Below are 16,278 nucleotides of genomic sequence, written 5' to 3' on the forward strand. Positions count from 1 at the left end.
TATTTTGTTAATCTTAAACTCACCTGCACATGAGAACTACTTTCTTTTTAATAAATATTCCAAATGAATGTATTCTTCCCCAACTAAAACATTTAATCTTGAGAGACTTTTTATATGCCAGTTTTTACTATTACAGAAATTCAATTAACTCCATAATTATGAGCACAATTACCGTTGAGTGTTACATGTGATTTGGTTGTAGCAGCTACATGGCACACACATACACTCTGTTTTATGATTAAAAACTTATAATAATAATAGGCAAAAATTCCCAAAGATAATTCTTATTCTTTGGATTGTGTGCACTGTTTTATGTATACAAACAATTTTTAAGTATGCTGCTCACATTCTGGCAATGTTTAATTGCAGTAAGCATGTTATTTGCAACCAGTGGGTCAGATTCCCAGCTGACGGAAAGTCACCCGACCTGTGGCCATTTACCTTCAGCATCAGCCTCGTCCCACTAACTCATTCTGCAACAAACTCAAGCCCACGGCAAAGGCAGTAAATGAAGCCCCAGGGATTTATGCACGAAGGGGAAAAAAATAAAGTAGAAAACAGAAGAAAAATAAAAGGAAAAAAAAAGAGGAAAACATATACGGTGGAGGAAGGGAAACTCCATAAACTCTTTTAAAACTTTACACACAGGCACTGCCAAGAAGGGAGCCTCCAGGCAGGGGAGGGCTGCGGAGGATTGCCGCAGCGCTGCCCTGAAAGCCCTCCGCACCGGGCACCACGACCGCGTGTTTCGGGGTGGCGCTGGCGGGTCAAGAGGCAGGATCGATAGGTCTGCACCGAGGCGCTGCCTGGCAGGAACCATCGCACAAACCCGGCTGCAGGTTGCTCTCATAGCAAGCAGGGGGGCTGCGGGCTGGACCGCTGCCAGGCGGAGCCCGGGAGCGCTTCATCGCTTCTTTAGGAAGAGTTAAAGCATGCCAGTTTTTATGCCAGGCCATGAAATGCCAGGCTGGGGTCAGCGTTAAATTTAGGGGGTTTTAGGATTGAGATGGCTAAAAGCGAAGTTTAGGAGTACAGTCATGTTACGGTCTTACAGAGGGTCCAAGGTGGAATACGGCGCTCTCGGTTCACACGCGGCGCTTGCAGAGACACCTCAGGTAACGGCCGCCGCGCAAAAGTCACCATGCGCGCTGTTGTCTCACAGTCTGAATATCTGTGACACCTCCTGTGTCACGGGTGTTTGTTGACGCCTCACTGAAAATCTCTGTTCACGCACTCCTTTCCTTAGGTACACCTCACCCTCTGCACATCGGAGCTCAGGTCGCACCGTTACACTGCACCATCAAGAAGGCGAACTATCATAGATGGGCTTAGATTATTTCAGATCTTACACAGAATAATTCCGGTATCACTCACACAATCTTTTGCTTAGACTAAGCAAACCTCCAGTTCAGGTAGCTCAGCCTAGCCCCCCAAATGTCAATCCTACTGTGCCCATTTATGTCAGCCGAAGCTCTGGCCCTACAGACTCTTCTTAACCTAGTAAGAACCCGTTTCTGCTAACACAGCAATATTTACCCTGATCTCCACCTTCACCTACTCCTCTTCGTATAAGGTTTTTCCACCTAGAAGTGCACAGGTGGGCAGGACTCCTTCAACACAGCAACCAGGGCTTTACCAAGAGAGGTCCATGGACTTTGAACACCCAAGAAATCAACGGTATAATAAGAACAGGGGTCCAGACCTGCCAAGGGTTAGGTCTTACCAATGGAGTAAAACATTTAAGCTTTAATGGAAAACTATAAATGCAAATACATATAAAATGAGCCGTAAAATAGGCTTCTTGTGGAAATTCATGTCTCTCAACGAGAACGGTACAAATATTTCATAACATGTCAAACCCCCTGTATGCGTACGTTCGTGCTTTCCTCACTCCTGGCACTATAACCACAAAAAAGGTGACTTAACAGCACTCGTAACAGGAGTTTTCCTGTCTTGGGCTATGGAATCTGCATCTCAAGAACCTTGTTAATCCTGCAGTCCCAGTCAGTAACTGAAAACAAGAGAAAAGAGGGGAAGGCAGCGTCAGGGGGCTCGAACCAGCAAGATCCCAACCCAGCAGCCCTTAGTCTGAGCCGTCCTTTAAAAACACACCAGACCCATCCCTGCAAAGCAAGCTGCCATGTGATCTGTTTGCTAAAACAACACCTCACTCTGCTCTGCTGCGGAAGAAATTTAGTCCTTGCTCCTCTTTAATATTCATAAGGTACAGGGCTACATTAACAGCTAAGTTTTAATTTCAGAAACATTCTGACATTTACGAAGAACAGATTCCAGCCCTGGTTTCGCACTAGGTTTTTTTTCCATTATCACTGTTATTACTGGTATTAGTATCACTGTAGAAGTGATTAAAAGGTCCTGGACTTCTTATTAAAATAGTCTAGATCTACTCCCCTCTTCAGCATCAAGATACATTCTGTTATTTTATAGACGGGAATAATCTTTCTGGAAATTAAATTGGAAGCATTGCCAATTCCTCTGTCCCTTCTGAAACAGAGGTACTTTTGCTGTTAAAATTGTATGTAAGATTTATTCTGAATATTTGAAGCAGAGGCAAAAATATTTACTATTTAATGCGGAACGCTCCCCAGATCTGCTCATAAAATGGGAAAATAATACAACAAGGCAAACCTTCAGAATTCTCAGGGAGATCCCTCATGGAAGTCAACAGCGCTGGTCCCTCATCTATTTTCAGGCGTTTGTTTGCTGAAGCGCAGGCACGCAAGGCTTACGATTTTACAGAAAGGGTTGGTTTAGCTGCAATTTTGGACAAATGCATTTGTGTTTACCGAGGTAGCCTTTTACGTTTAACTACGTGTGTTTGTGCATCCAACCTCTTTTCCATATTCTTCACTAAATAGAAATTCAAAAGAGTCTTAGGCGTAGATTAAACGCTTTCAAAAATCAATTCTAGGCTGGCATGGAAGTTAACCAGTCTGACCTCGTGGTTACAGACTAAACACTTCCTTAGGAAACAAAGCGGAGGAATATTTTATGTTTCAATGATTATTTGCGATAGTTCCACCACATAGAAAGCTGAGAAGCCATGGCAATATATATAAGGAAGTTTATCTCCGGATAATTGCACGAGGCATTAAAATAAGACTCGTTCAGGGGGTTGGGACATTGTAGTATTAAAACACGTCAGCAAAAGGCAGTATCCAGCACACAACTCATCCAAACCGCAACGATCACTTTGAACTTCACGTCGCATTGCAAAAAAGAGAATCATATAACCTAATTCCTACCCGATTACTCCAATCTTTTTACCTCTGGAACCTTAATACGCGATGGCCAAGGAAGCAGTAGTAAGATACAGACTTATTCTAATGGCAAAAGAGCATCTTCCAAACTACCTTGGGAATGATGCAAGACGGTTGCAAAAGGTACTTCTTCGGTTCCATATTCCCGAGGCCGGAGCGCGCATTTAATGCCCGAGTACTTAATGTGCCTCGCAAAGGCTTTTTTTTTTTAATTCTCACTAGTGTCAACAGCAGCGTAACCCCCAAGCCTTCAAATAAACGTTTGCATTAGTTTGATCATATAAGTGTGCTACCCGGTAATTCAACCCAGTTTGTATTTTTAAAGTGATATTCCGCATAGAGCCAAACCGCGCTGTATTTGTATCCGCCGCCCCTCAGTTCTGGGAAGTCCATAAATTCATTTGTCAAAGGCAAAAATACTCATGCAAAAATTCCTTCTAATTCTTTTGAAACGGTTTGTTCAAACTCTTGACATAGCGTTTTGCTCTAAACAAATTTCTAGACAACCCTGTGATTTTCCATCTCTGAAAATATACTGTTTCCCTTCCGTGAAACTAGAACAGAGGGTCTGAGAGAAAGGAAATTATTAAGCATTCTAGTGGGTTTTTTCCAACAAAAACTAAGATAGAGGTCAATGAATAAGTATGTGCAGGCTGGAACTTAAATCCTCTGGGGTGACTGTAGGCTAATTAATAATTAATGCCAGAGACATGGTGTTTGAAATGCAGATGTGATAACTGGAGGCCTGGCAAAGCTGTTCAGAGGAAGCAGATTTGGATGCTATAGGGAATAGGCACTCCCTTGCCGGCTGGCTCTGAAAGCAGACCTGGGTGCAAAGCAGGGCCTATGGTTTAGATTATATTCCCCTCAGCTGTTAATTACCTGAACCTACTTTGAAGTTTTTCTCTTTTTATCCTCTGCATGAAAAGAGATTGGTTCAGCCAAGGGACTTGAAAAAATGATCAAATACATGGAGCAGAGGAGGGGAATAGAACTTCAGATATAAAAAAAGATAAGGAAGAAAAACACTCAGGGAAACATACAGGAACGTATTAGGAAGCGCACGAGTGTGGCTCAACGTTTCGAGCGAGTTGTGCTGCTCTAAGTTATGTCAGCCATTAAGCAAACCCCCGCGCGTTTTATGAATAGATTTGTTAAGAGGAATCTCTCACTATATGTATATAGTTTACATTAATTATTTGATGAAAGTACCATAGGTGATTTCCTATGCTATTTTTAATTCAATAAAGTCATTTAAACCTCCTTATGTTTGGGGCTATTTAATGAGGTGTGCGACATTAACAGAATCACCAATGAGCTGTTACTACGCGTATTAAGATTTTTGCAAAAAAAAAAAAAAATCGCTCTTTTCCGCGCAGGAGAGAGGCGGGCGCAGCTTGGGTTCCCCAGCGCCGCGGGGGGGGGCAGGTGCCTTCCCGCACCCCCGCTCCTTTCGCCTCCGTGGGGGCCCCGGGGGCGAACGCACCGTTACCCCAGCAAGTGGGGTGGCAGGGAGGGGGAGGAAGGGCCCGTGGGGATGGAGGCAGCCCTGGCCGGAGGAAGGCGGGGGGGGTTGTGGAGGGAAGGGGAGGGATGGAGGGAAGTGGGGGCGGGGGTGCAGCCCGGGCCACGCCGGCGGTCGGGAGGCTTTTAGGGACGGCACAAGCCCCCCCCCCCGCCCCCGAGCGCCGGGCCCGTCCCGCCGGGGCTCCCGGGATGGTGCGGGGCTGGTGGTGCGGGGCTCCCCCCGGGGCGGGGAGGAGGGAGCTGCCCCGGGCGGGGTGCGGGGCAGCCGGCCCCGCTCGCCCGGAGCCGCCCGGGTCCCCGCCGCGGGAGGGGCCGCCGAAATCGCCGGTTTCCCTGTGCAGTTGCAGCTCGTTCCCTTTTCAAAGCGCCTCCAGAGTCTGGATTTTTTTTTTTTTTTGACGCTCTTCCCCGCTCGTTAGAGCCGGTCCCTTCAAAGGCTTCCCCGGCTAAACTTCCCCGCAACTTCCCTAAAACCCTTTGAAACGTGGGGAAAAGGTGGAGATGATTTTTTTTTTTTTTTTTTTTGCTTTTCCTTCTTTTTTTCCCGGAGCACAGTGGGGTGAAGCAATCCCTCACCAACTCAGGGCCGGCTGTGTTCAAAAATTAATCTGAAAATATCTTGTCCCCAAGGCGCAGGCGTCTCGCATTTAAGCCTCTCACCTTGGCCTCTGGGCACGGCTTCTCCCCCCGCTGATGCGGAGAGCCTCTGCCTTCCACCTCGGCCGAAACCAACTATTTTAACCCAATTTCTCATTCCCAGCACCATCTTTCACCGTGACGTAAGGGAAGCGCGCAGCTGCCTGCCAGCCTAACGCACAGCTCTACACCTGCACCACGCTCTCGCCCCCTTTTTTGGGGGGGTAACTCGCGGTGTCGCCGGCTTGTCCGGTCGGGTGGCGTTTACCTACAGCTAAACAAAGCTCCGGGGTGAAGATAAGGATTCCATCCCGGGGCGGGAACCGCCTTGTTCTTCCCCAAAACGGGCGTGGGAAGCGCGTGGGTGGTGGCGTCACGGGCGTGGGGGGGCCCAGGGAGAGCCACGCCTGGGAGGGAGAGGGGCTTTTAATGAAATCCGAGCATTCAAACAGTTTTCTATTAAATCCTGCTAATTTTCTAGGTGAAGGCTGTGAAGTGAATGTGAGGAAGCATTAAAAGGGAATTGAATTTGCATTCCTTATGCTACAGGCACATGTTTACATGACCTTTAAAACAGAATTAAAGCTGTATCATCAGCAGCTGTAGGCAATTCACATTACTAAGGCAATCAAATCAGAAGGCTAAACTAACTATAAAACATAAATTAAACTGATAGAGAATCATCCTAATTCACTAGGTTTACTTGCAATTTACTTATCCGCTACTAGTAATTTCTAAACAGTTTGGAGAAGAAGCAAATAGGAAAGCCTTGAATGTGGCACTTCAAAACTGTGCTGTCCGAGGGGGGGAGCCGGCTCTCCTGGGGGCTCTTCATCAGCCAGCCCAGGCATGGGGTGTCCCCGTCCCCCTCCCCCGGCTGCGAGTTCCCACAGGTCCACGAAGGGCCTGCAAAGGGCTACCTGCGACTCCTGCATCGCCAAACCCCCAACTTTAGGGGCTGGCTCGGAGCCCCCTCGCTCTCTGGGGGAGCCTCCCGCCCGCCGTTTATTTGCTAAAATATGAAATAACTCCACGTCCGACAGCGCTGGCGTTGCTCCGCTCCCTCCTCCCCCGCCACCCCCAAGAGGGACAATTTCCAACGCCTGAAGCAGGATAAAAACCAAACCAAACATCGAGACGGCCGGTGATTTGTTTAGAAGTTTGCAGAGTGCCTTTCCCCGGCTCTGACCCAGCGCTCCCGGGCAAGGCAGGGACGGCACCCCCCGGCACACCGGCCCCCCCCCCCCCCGCCCCGCCCGCAGCCCCCTGCCCGCCCCCCCTCCGAGCACCCCGACTTTGATTTACTCCTAGGTATTTCTCGCAGGCGAGGGGCTGCCTCTTTCCCCTTTGATGGCCACTCTCCCGTGTGAGCGTCCGTTTGCGTCCTGGGGACCCGAGCTGATTTATTGCCTGCCTTCCTCCCCCCCGTCCCCACGCAGCCCCCGCCGGGCCCGGGACACCCCGCAGCCCCCCCGCCCAGGGAAGGCAGAGAGGAGAAGGTCCGGGGAAGGGGTGTTGTAGCTTCCAGAGGCTTGAACCAGGCTTCTCCTGCAGCCGCGGGGGGAGAGAGGAGGTGCCAGGGGAGAAGCGGCTTGCGGAGGCGGGGGTTAAGCCCCAGCAGGTTCTTTCTGCGGGGGCCGGGGTTATTGCGGGGGGGGGGGGGCGGGGGCACACCTCGAAGTGCAAGGAGGGGGGTCCCCCGGCCCGGCAATCACCTGCCCGCCCGAGGTGCGCCGGGACCCCCGGAGGCTCATCCCGGCTCGGTGGAAGGGGGGGGGACGACAGGAGGCACCCCCAGCCTGCGGGGCAAGGAGGGCTCGGGCTTCCCCCCCGGGAGGGTCCCGGCTCACGCGTGGGCAAAGCCTTTGGGCGCTGCGCGGGCCCCACGCGAGGAAACGGGGCTGTGGCAAAGGCTGAGCGAAACCGCCCCACGTCCCTTCCCGCCTTCTTGCGTCGCCCACGCGCGACCCACGAAGGAAACATCTTTTAGCAGCACAGCCCGGCCTGAAAGTTGGGGGTTTTTATAACAGCTTCGGTTGGCGCGACCTGAGTGAAGCGGGGAGGAAACTTTGCACCGAGCCGTAAGCGTTTCGCCTGCGAGAAAACGAAGAATTAGCAGCGCCGCCGAGGAATTTGTAAATGTAAATGTAGGAGAGACGAGGCGCTGCAAAGTGCGGGAGGCGTTGAGATCCCTTTGCGGGATCAGGACAGTCCCCGGAGGCTTTGCGGGATGAATGGTAAAGCTGGGGAAATGTAGAGTTTAAAAGAAAAAAAAAAAACCAAACACAAATCAACAACAACAACAACAACAAAAAATTGAAATTGTTCAGTAAGCGAGCAAACAACAATGCAGGTATTTGTCATCCAAGGAATAGAGCTATTTGTCTTCAATGTCTCATTAGTCAACAGAGGTTAAATAGCATGCCATTTAGTGCGGTTTCAAATCCAACCCACTTTCCTTTAAATACGCCTGAGCAGAAATCTCTCCGTTCGGGAATTGTATTTGAATTATTTCTAAGATACGGGCAGGGCGGCCTCTGGTTTGGAAGGGGATCTGGCTCCTGCCCCCGCCCACGGGGGCTGTGGTTGTCTGTCCGTCTGTAAAACCCATCGCCCCTGTTTGCTGGGGGGAGACACTTCAGGAGGAAAAATAAACAAACAAACACAAAAACAAAACAAAAAAAAAAACCCAAACAAACCAAACCAAAACAAAAACCATCAAAATCCCAGACAAACAAACCAACCCCCCAACGCCCCGACCAAAAACCCCCAGCCAAAGCAAAACGGGGGGATTTCGGTGCGGGGTGAAGCATTGCCGTCACGCCGCCCGCTTGGATGGCGGGCTGGGGGCAGCGCCCGCGCCGCAGGGCCGTGCCCCGCACAGCCGGGCACACCCCGCAGCTCCCGCCGTGACCCCGCACGCCGCCGCCGCCGCCCGGGGAAGGGGCCGGAGCCCCGCGCCCCGGCTGCCTCCCGCCATCCGCATTTCGCCATTAAACCCACAACAAAACCCGACGTTTCAATACGTGGATTTAATAAACGGCAAAACCGGCCCCACGGTAAAAACCTGCACTGTGGAGAGACTTCCCGGAATAGTCGGGTTTGCTTCCTCCCCCCCCCTCGGCTGCAAATCAACCAAATGTTCGAGACAATACCTGCTACAAACCAACCCGGCTCAAAAAAAAAACAACAGTGACCTGAACATGACGTGGTAGAGCACAAATGAACGACATGTTTCTTTTCCACCCCCCCAGCAAGTACATTTTTCAAATATTAACAACGTGGAAATAAAATAATAATTATAATAATAACAGGCGATTCGAGCAGAGGAGCGAGGAGTCGCCCAAGCCTCTTTGGAAACCGCAGGAGCGAGAATACAAATGCTATTTACCTTGTGATTTTTCTCTGCCCGGGACTGGCTTTATTGTCCCTCCCTAGCCTTTCTCCGGGCGCAGGACCAGCCCAGCCGCAGCAACGCTCCCTCTGAGCCGGGCTTATTACTAAGGGGGCTGGTGCTGGGAGAGATTTGGGGGGGCTGCATTCATTCTTACATTAGGACTATTTTAATTTGCAATCTGTCAGTCCATCTCCTGGCTATGGCTCTGAGATGGCAGTGTGTGGCTGTGGCTCTCCCTCCTCTCTCCCTGCACAGCATTTACTCACGTTCAAGAGCAGCCAACAGAGACACCCCCCCCCAAAAAAAAAAAAAACCCACAAAAAAAAACCTGATTGAGCTTGTGTCGGTATTGGCTAATTTCTGCTAATACTCTGTAAATTCCTCTTTTCCTCCTAACCTTCCCCCATGCAGGTTAGGGTTTCACAAGGCACCTCCGGAGATCCAGGAGCTGGTTTCCCAGCCCTGCTGGCTGAGCTGATGGGTGCCTGGGCTTCCACGTTAGCACCGGCGCCTCGATGTGCACAATGAAATTTAAAAAAAAAAAAAAAAACCAGACCCCAAACCCAAAAAACCTTAACTCCTGGCTTCAGAAACGGTTACATTGCCCTTTCCCAACCCCCACCCCCGTTATGATTGACTCTGGTTTTAAATTTGCACTTGTTCCCACCAAGCGCAATCTAACTCGTCCTGTCTCTAAAGTGAACTTGTGTTGAAGGTGAAGTTTTCAATATAGAGGTCATGACACCGAGCCGCAGCTTACCGCTCCGAGCTTCATGCTGTATTAAACACAATCAAAACGAACCTCTTTTAGACCTTTTCCCCCCACCCACCCACCCCACTCTCCCGCAGATGAAGAACGAGAAGGAAAAAAAAAAAAAAAAAAAAAAAAAGAGAGAAAATTTCTAAAATATAATAAAATCAGCCCTGCCGCGGTAATAAACCCGTTCCTCCCGCTTCTGGGCTCGCTCCTCCGAGGAGCCGACGTTTAGAGACGCCTAAAGAGGCGCCTATAGAACGGCTTAGAAACACAGCCACGCACAGACGCACCCCGCGTTCGCGTTTTAGTTCTAGCTCTTAAAGGGGACCCTGGGGGTTTGGTGCCGGGGAGAACCAGCCCTCCAGCCCTGCCCCGCCGGCTCCACTCGTGGGTCCCGCTCCCCACGAAGGGGAAACGCCGGAGCCGCGCACCCGGGTGACCCCCCACCCCCCCGGATCCCTCCCGTGCCTCCGCCGGCCGAGGGGGACTCGACACAATTACAGCTCCTCCACTTCAAAGCGGTTTTTTTTTTTCTCTCTATAGCGACTTCTAGCTGCCCCAAGACGGTAGGCTGCTTTCGGCTATTGTGCCATCTTTCTCATGCCAAAGATTTAGCAGGAGGGGGGGGGGAAAGGAAGAAAAAAAAAAAATCGGTGTTAAAGCGAGTTATTTGTTGGGGAAACGGGGGTCCCTGGGGTGCGGAGGCACCCAGAGGGCTGGGGCGCACCGTCCGAACCCAGAAACTTTTGTTGTTGTTGTTGTTCAAAAAAAATAAAAACTTTAACGGGTTTCAGTGTATGAAAAATAAGTTACAAATTCTTGCAACAGTAGCTTTGCATGTACTTATTTTTCTCCCATGTCCAGACGGGGTCGTCTATTGAATAAGGCTCTTTTATTCTGCATGGGGCAGGGGATTTGTGGCCATGGTCCCCCTTTTATTCCTCTCTCTATGGAAACCCAGATCATGGGGAGAAATATGCGAGGCTGAATAAAGAAAAGCAGCAGAAAGGACCGCTTGAGAGCGGCATCTGTTACACTTGGGAAGTTAGACTGACAGGAAAGAGCTAAAGAAACCCTCTCCAGCAGATTAGTTAGAACAGCAAGAAGATTTAACTATATGCAGATAAAAACACTTTAAAATCCACCATGCTCTCCTATAGGCGAGGTGCGAGCCGCCTCCTCAGGAGCGGAGCGCCGCGGAGTGCCGGCCTCTGCCTTAGATACATTTGCAACAAATATTAAAATGGGACGTTCGGGGTTTTATTTCCCTGCTCGAGACTCTGCCTTAATTAAACGGCGGAGCTGAACAGCTATTTTCACGGGCAATGGGATTTGAAAAATTGTTTCGCAAGTTAAAGTGCAAATTAATTTTAAATAATTTAGTTCCGTTTTCATACAGTGCGGGGGGTTTTTTATTTTTTAATTTTTTTTTTTTACCTTCCGCGGGTGATATTTGTTTCGCGAAGCTTGCAAAGGCGGAGTGGGGGGGGAGCATCATGGGGGTGGAAAAAAAGGGGAAGAAAGGGGAAAAAAAAAAAAAAAAGAGGGCTGCTGATCTACCTCCTTCCCTGCCCTCCCCGCCTTCCCCCGCGCCGCCGGCGGGCTCGGCCCCGCTCCGGACCCCGCCGGTGGAACCGCAGCTCTCACGGAGACATTTTGCCTGCGCTGACCTCCCTCTGCCCCCCCCGCTCCCCGCCGCCGCACACGCACCGCTCCCCCTCCACCCCCAAACTTGATTTTTAAAATTTCTTTCCCCAAGTTATCTCCCCCCCCACCCCCATCACCCCCGGGGTGGCGGGGAGGGGGGGCTGCGGGAGGCGCGGAGCGGGCGCGGGTGCGCAGGGCAGCGGCCGCCCGCCCCGGGGACGCGCCCGGAGACCCGCAACCTCTCCCGATATATCGCGATTTGCCTCCAGCAACGCACCCCCCCCCCCCCCCCCCGCTCGGCTGCTGAACGGCCAGCCCTGCCTTCGCCCCGTCTCGCAGGCTGCGCCCTGCCCGAGCCCCGGCCCGAAATTATTGCGATAATTGTTATTATTATTATTATTATAATGAGGAAAGCGACGCTGCCACCCGGCTATAAAGGAATCAGAGGAGCGCTCACCTTATTTATATCTATTTTCTCATTTTCTTGAATTTTCTTCAGATCTGTCTTCTCAGAGAAACTAATGCCTTAATGACTTTCTGGTAGCTGCAAGCCTTCTTTTATTTCTGCTAAATATATGAAAATGTATGCAAATTTAAATCAAGCTTAACCTAGGAGCTCTTGCAATATATTTAATGGAATTTCAAACCAATAAGGGAACTCTGATGCAGTCTTCTGTAAGTGCAAATATAATTACGCAGCTAGGTTACCTCCAAAATTATGCAGGGAAAGGTCATTTTTTTAACTCGGGAGCGGTTCGGAGGTACCGGGGCTCTGGCTCTCCCCGCCGGAGCCCCGCAGCCGCCCCGGCGGGGCACGGCGGGTGCGGGGCGGGTGCGGGGCTCTGGCTCTCCCCGCCGGGCCCCGGGCAGCCCCGGAGGGGGGGGCACGGCGCTCCTCCCCCCGACCCCCCCCCGGTGGGGCCTGAGGGCCGCACGCGCCTTTTCCCCCTTGATTTTCCCTTTTCCCCCGCTTTTTCTTTTTGTGATCCCCCCCTCCCCCCGCAGACCGCACGCCAGGCGCGCACCGGCGGCGCCCGTGTGCTTCGGGCTGCAAACTTTGAGGAGGCACCACCGAGATTTACCGACGGGGAGGACGGCCAGCGCCTTTTGGGGCTTTTTTAAATTATTATTTTGGGGGGTTTGGTGGGGTTTTGTTTGGGGTTTTTTTTTTTTTTGCTCCTCAGCTCGCACCGCGGGACACGCGCGGCTCGGGGCAGCGGAGCAGCGGCAGCCGCCGAGGCAGAGGAGAGGAGCGGCGCAGCCCTCCCGGACCTGAGCGGACCGGCGGGGTCTCGGGGGCGCGGCGGGGGCCGGGCTGCCCTGCCCTGCTCCACACCGCACCGCACCGCACCGCACCGGGGTGGTCCCGCCCGGGCGCCGCCGTTTAACCTCTGCCGCGCTCTCCCCCGGCGCTAATCGCTCCCCATTTAAGCCGTGCCCCGCGTGTGTCCCCCCCCTCCCCGCCCCGCTCCGCTCCGCTCCGCTCCCCTCCCCGCCCGGCGCCGTGCGCGGCGCGGAAGGAGTTAAGCGGCGGGGCCGCCTCGCGCCCGGCCCCCGGTGCCGGCGGAGTGATTCACTTCCTGCCTCGGTCCCGCGCGGCGCGCCCGGCACCCTCGCCCCGCCCCACCTCCGCCGCGGCCGGCCTCCTCGTCCCTCCCATTGGCCCGCCCGGCGCGGCCCCGCCGGCGGCGCGGCCCCATTGGGCGGCGCGGCTGCCAGTCGGCGGTGGGCCGCTGCCCGGTCCGCCGTGCCGGTGGATGTCAAAGGCTGAAGCGGCGGCGCCGCCACAGTATAACTCGTGGGGGCTGCGCGGCGGCCATGGCCACAGCCGCCTCCAACCCCTACAGCCTCCTCGGCTCCGGCTCGCTCGCCCATGCGGACGGCGCGGGCATGCAGCAGGGGAGCCCCTTCCGCAACCCGCAGAAGCTGCTGCAGAGCGAGTACCTGCAGGGCGTCCCCGGCAATGGGCACCCGCTGGGGCACCACTGGGTGACCAGCCTCAGCGACGGCGGGCCCTGGCCCTCGGCGCTGGCCGGCGGCCCGCTGGAGCAGCCCGACGTCAAACCGGGCCGGGAGGACCTGCAGCTGGGCGCCATCATCCACCACCGCTCGCCCCACGTCTCCCACCACTCGCCCCACGCCAACCACCCCAGCGCTTGGGGCGCCAGCCCGGCCCACAGCGCCTCGCTGGCCGCCCCCCCCCGCCGCCGCCACCGGGCAACCCCTCAACGTGTACTCGCAGGCCGGTTTCGCGGTGGGCGGGATGCTGGAGCACGGCGGGATGACCCCGCCGCCCGCCGCCGCCGCCGCGCAGGGCTTGCACCCGGGGCTGCGGGGCGAGGGTGGCGGGGAGCACGGCGAGCTGGGCGGGCACCACTGCCAGGACCACTCGGATGAGGAGACGCCGACCTCGGACGAGCTGGAGCAGTTCGCCAAGCAGTTCAAACAGCGGCGCATCAAGCTGGGCTTCACCCAGGCCGACGTGGGCTTGGCCCCTGGGGACCCTCTACGGCAACGTCTTCTCGCAGACCACCATCTGCCGCTTCGAGGCCCTGCAGCTCAGCTTCAAGAACATGTGCAAGCTGAAGCCGCTGCTGAACAAGTGGCTGGAGGAGGCCGACTCCTCCACCGGCAGCCCCACCAGCATCGATAAGATCGCGGCGCAGGGGAGGAAGAGGAAGAAGCGGACCTCCATCGAGGTGAGTGTCAAGGGCGTGCTGGAAACGCACTTTCTCAAGTGCCCCAAGCCGGCCGCCCAGGAGATCTCCTCGCTGGCAGACAGCCTGCAGCTGGAGAAGGAGGTGGTGCGGGTCTGGTTCTGCAACCGGCGGCAGAAGGAGAAGCGCATGACCCCGCCGGGGGAGCAGCCGCAGCACGACGTGTTCTCCCACGGCGTGAAAACGGACACGGCCTGCCACGACCTCTGACCGGGGCTGCCCCGGCAGGCAGGACTGCGCGGATATAGCCTTTTGGTTTTTTCCTTTTTTTTTTTTTTCTTTTTTTTTTCTTTTTTTTTTTTTTTTTTCCGCCGGGGGCTTTAACTTATGGTTTCCGAGAGGCGGGAGACGTGGAGCGGGGGCTCCCCGCTCGCCGCCTGGGCAATATATATATATATATATATTTGGTTTTTTTTTTTTTTCTTCCTCTCTCTGACCTTTCCGCTGATCGGTACACGGTGTGTTTACTCGCAGACAAGGTTTGTTTTGGTTTTTTTTCGGTCTCCGCTAGGACGAAGGAAAAAAAATTTTAAAAAAAAGAGAAAAAAAAGCAAAAAAAAAAAAAAAAGGAAAAAAGAAAACCCACGGAAAAAAAAAAGAAAAAAAATAAGGAAAAAAAAAAACCCGACAGAAAAGGAAAGACAGATGTGTGCCTATGAATAACCTTCCAGCGCCTTGGTTATATCAGCTGTATTTCAGGTGAATCTGTTTTACAATAGACTAGTTTTGCATTTTTAAAGACTTATATAGCGTTTTTAAATGTCTGAGGTGTTTTACTACAAACTGTACACAATATTTGTGACCTAATTTGTATCGAATTGAGCAGTCCAAACGGTTCTCCCTTCCCCTCGCACCGGCAATGTCACCCGCCGGGGACGGGGCAGGGTGGCCGTGGCCCTTCCTCCGCCCCCCACCCCCCCGAAGAAACGGGGCTCCCTCCGCGCCCGCGGAGCCCCGCGGAGCCCCGCGCACCGTCGTGAAGAACAGGCTTATTTGTTGCAGCTGGTTTGTTGTTGTTTTGTCCCCCCCCCCCCCCCCCCCCCCCGCCTTTTCAACAACTTCCCAACACGGTAAAACGGTCGGGGTACAATCCTGACACCCCTCCCCTTCTTCCAAAGGAAAAAAAAAATAGAAATAATTATTTCTAAGAGATTTATCCCAAATTAAGCATCACAACCAAACCCGTGGCATTGGCCAGTCCTTTTCTTTCCGAAGATGAGTTGGGCTTTTTGAGCAGCGCCAGACTGAGAGGTCTGTAGTAAAACACCTTGATACTTCTGCGCTTTGGCTTCGGAAATCGGTTTCTCTGTATTTTTGTTTCGGGGGTGAAGAGGAAAGGGGTGGCTCATGAATTTGGGGGGGGCGGGGGGGGGGGAAGAGCGACAGAAAACGCCCGCATTTGGTTCACGCTGAGCTTATTTCCGCGCCACAGGGAGATGCTGGATTTGTTGAAAAGCTTTTATTTAAAAAACAAACAAAAAAAAAACCCCAACAAAACCAAAACGAATAAGGAGAAAAACAAAGGAAAAGTCGCTAAAACCGTAACCATTTTTCGGCACGGGGAAGTGCTGAGCGTGAGCCGCCCCCTCTCCTCCTGGTACCCAAGGACGGGGGGGTGCAACGCCCACGCACCCACGCGCGGAGGGGGCATTGCTGTGCGGGGGTGCGGCTGCGCGGCCAAGCGCACTCGCTGCACCCGCACCCACCCCGCGGCCGGGCTGGCTCGGGGCCGCCGGGCCGGGCTCCCCCCCGCACCCGGGGCTCCCCCCCGCACCCGGGGACCCCCCCAGGGCCGGGCCGGGCCCGGTGCGGCCCCGCACCGCGGCTCCCCCCGCACCGCGGCTCCCCCCGCACCGCCCCTCTCCCTCCCCGGCGTTCAAGATTTTTTTTTTTTTCCTTTCGACATTTCTATTTTTCAAGTATTTTGCAGTAAGCGCTTAAAAAAAAAAAAGGAAAAAAAGAAAAAAATAATAAACTCGACACTGAGGACCTGCCTATTTCTGCCAACTTTATAACTGTACAGTTTTGTATATTAAACGTTTTTTGGAAGTTATTAATTTAAAGAAAGATCATTTAGTTTATTCATTTAGTAACTGATGTATAATAAACGCTATTTTCATTAAAGGTTGCTTTTTTCAACTATTTTATCCAAAATTGCCTATTGCAGTTGCCAACAATTATTTATTTTCAATAAATTCCGCATTATGTTTAAAAAAAAAAAAAAAGGGAAAAAAAAAAAAAAACGTTTCAGAAAGAGGAAAAAAAAGCCTAAATGGGTGTCAGAAAAAAAATACTAAAGAAACACGCGAGTCGCTG

The 16,278-nt window shown here is 52.9% G+C and overlaps 1 protein-coding gene and 1 long non-coding RNA gene across 5 annotated transcripts in view; one reads left to right on the plus strand and one right to left on the minus strand.

Annotated features, from left to right (window-relative positions):
- The window catches only part of LOC142063193 (uncharacterized), an 88,997-nt gene extending 76,987 nt beyond the window's left edge, over window positions 1-12,010 (minus strand). For all 4 annotated transcript variants that reach the window (XR_012662687.1, XR_012662686.1, XR_012662684.1 and 1 more), the window contains exon 1: window positions 11,703-12,010. This is a non-coding gene — a long non-coding RNA (uncharacterized LOC142063193). The remainder of the gene's footprint in view (window positions 1-11,702) is intronic.
- Window positions 12,011-13,005: 995 nt separating this feature from the next.
- POU3F4 (POU class 3 homeobox 4) lies at window positions 13,006-14,262 on the plus strand. The gene is given in 3 exon segments (XM_075106618.1): window positions 13,006-13,420; window positions 13,422-13,739; window positions 13,741-14,262. Coding segments are annotated over 3 exon segments (1,107 nt in total). The 5' UTR covers window positions 13,006-13,063; the 3' UTR covers window positions 14,173-14,262.
- The last annotated feature ends 2,016 nt before the right edge of the window (window positions 14,263-16,278 follow it).

The sequence above is a fragment of the Phalacrocorax aristotelis genome, chromosome 11, assembly GCF_949628215.1.
Source record: "Phalacrocorax aristotelis chromosome 11, bGulAri2.1, whole genome shotgun sequence".
Lineage (NCBI taxonomy): Eukaryota > Metazoa > Chordata > Aves > Suliformes > Phalacrocoracidae > Phalacrocorax > Phalacrocorax aristotelis.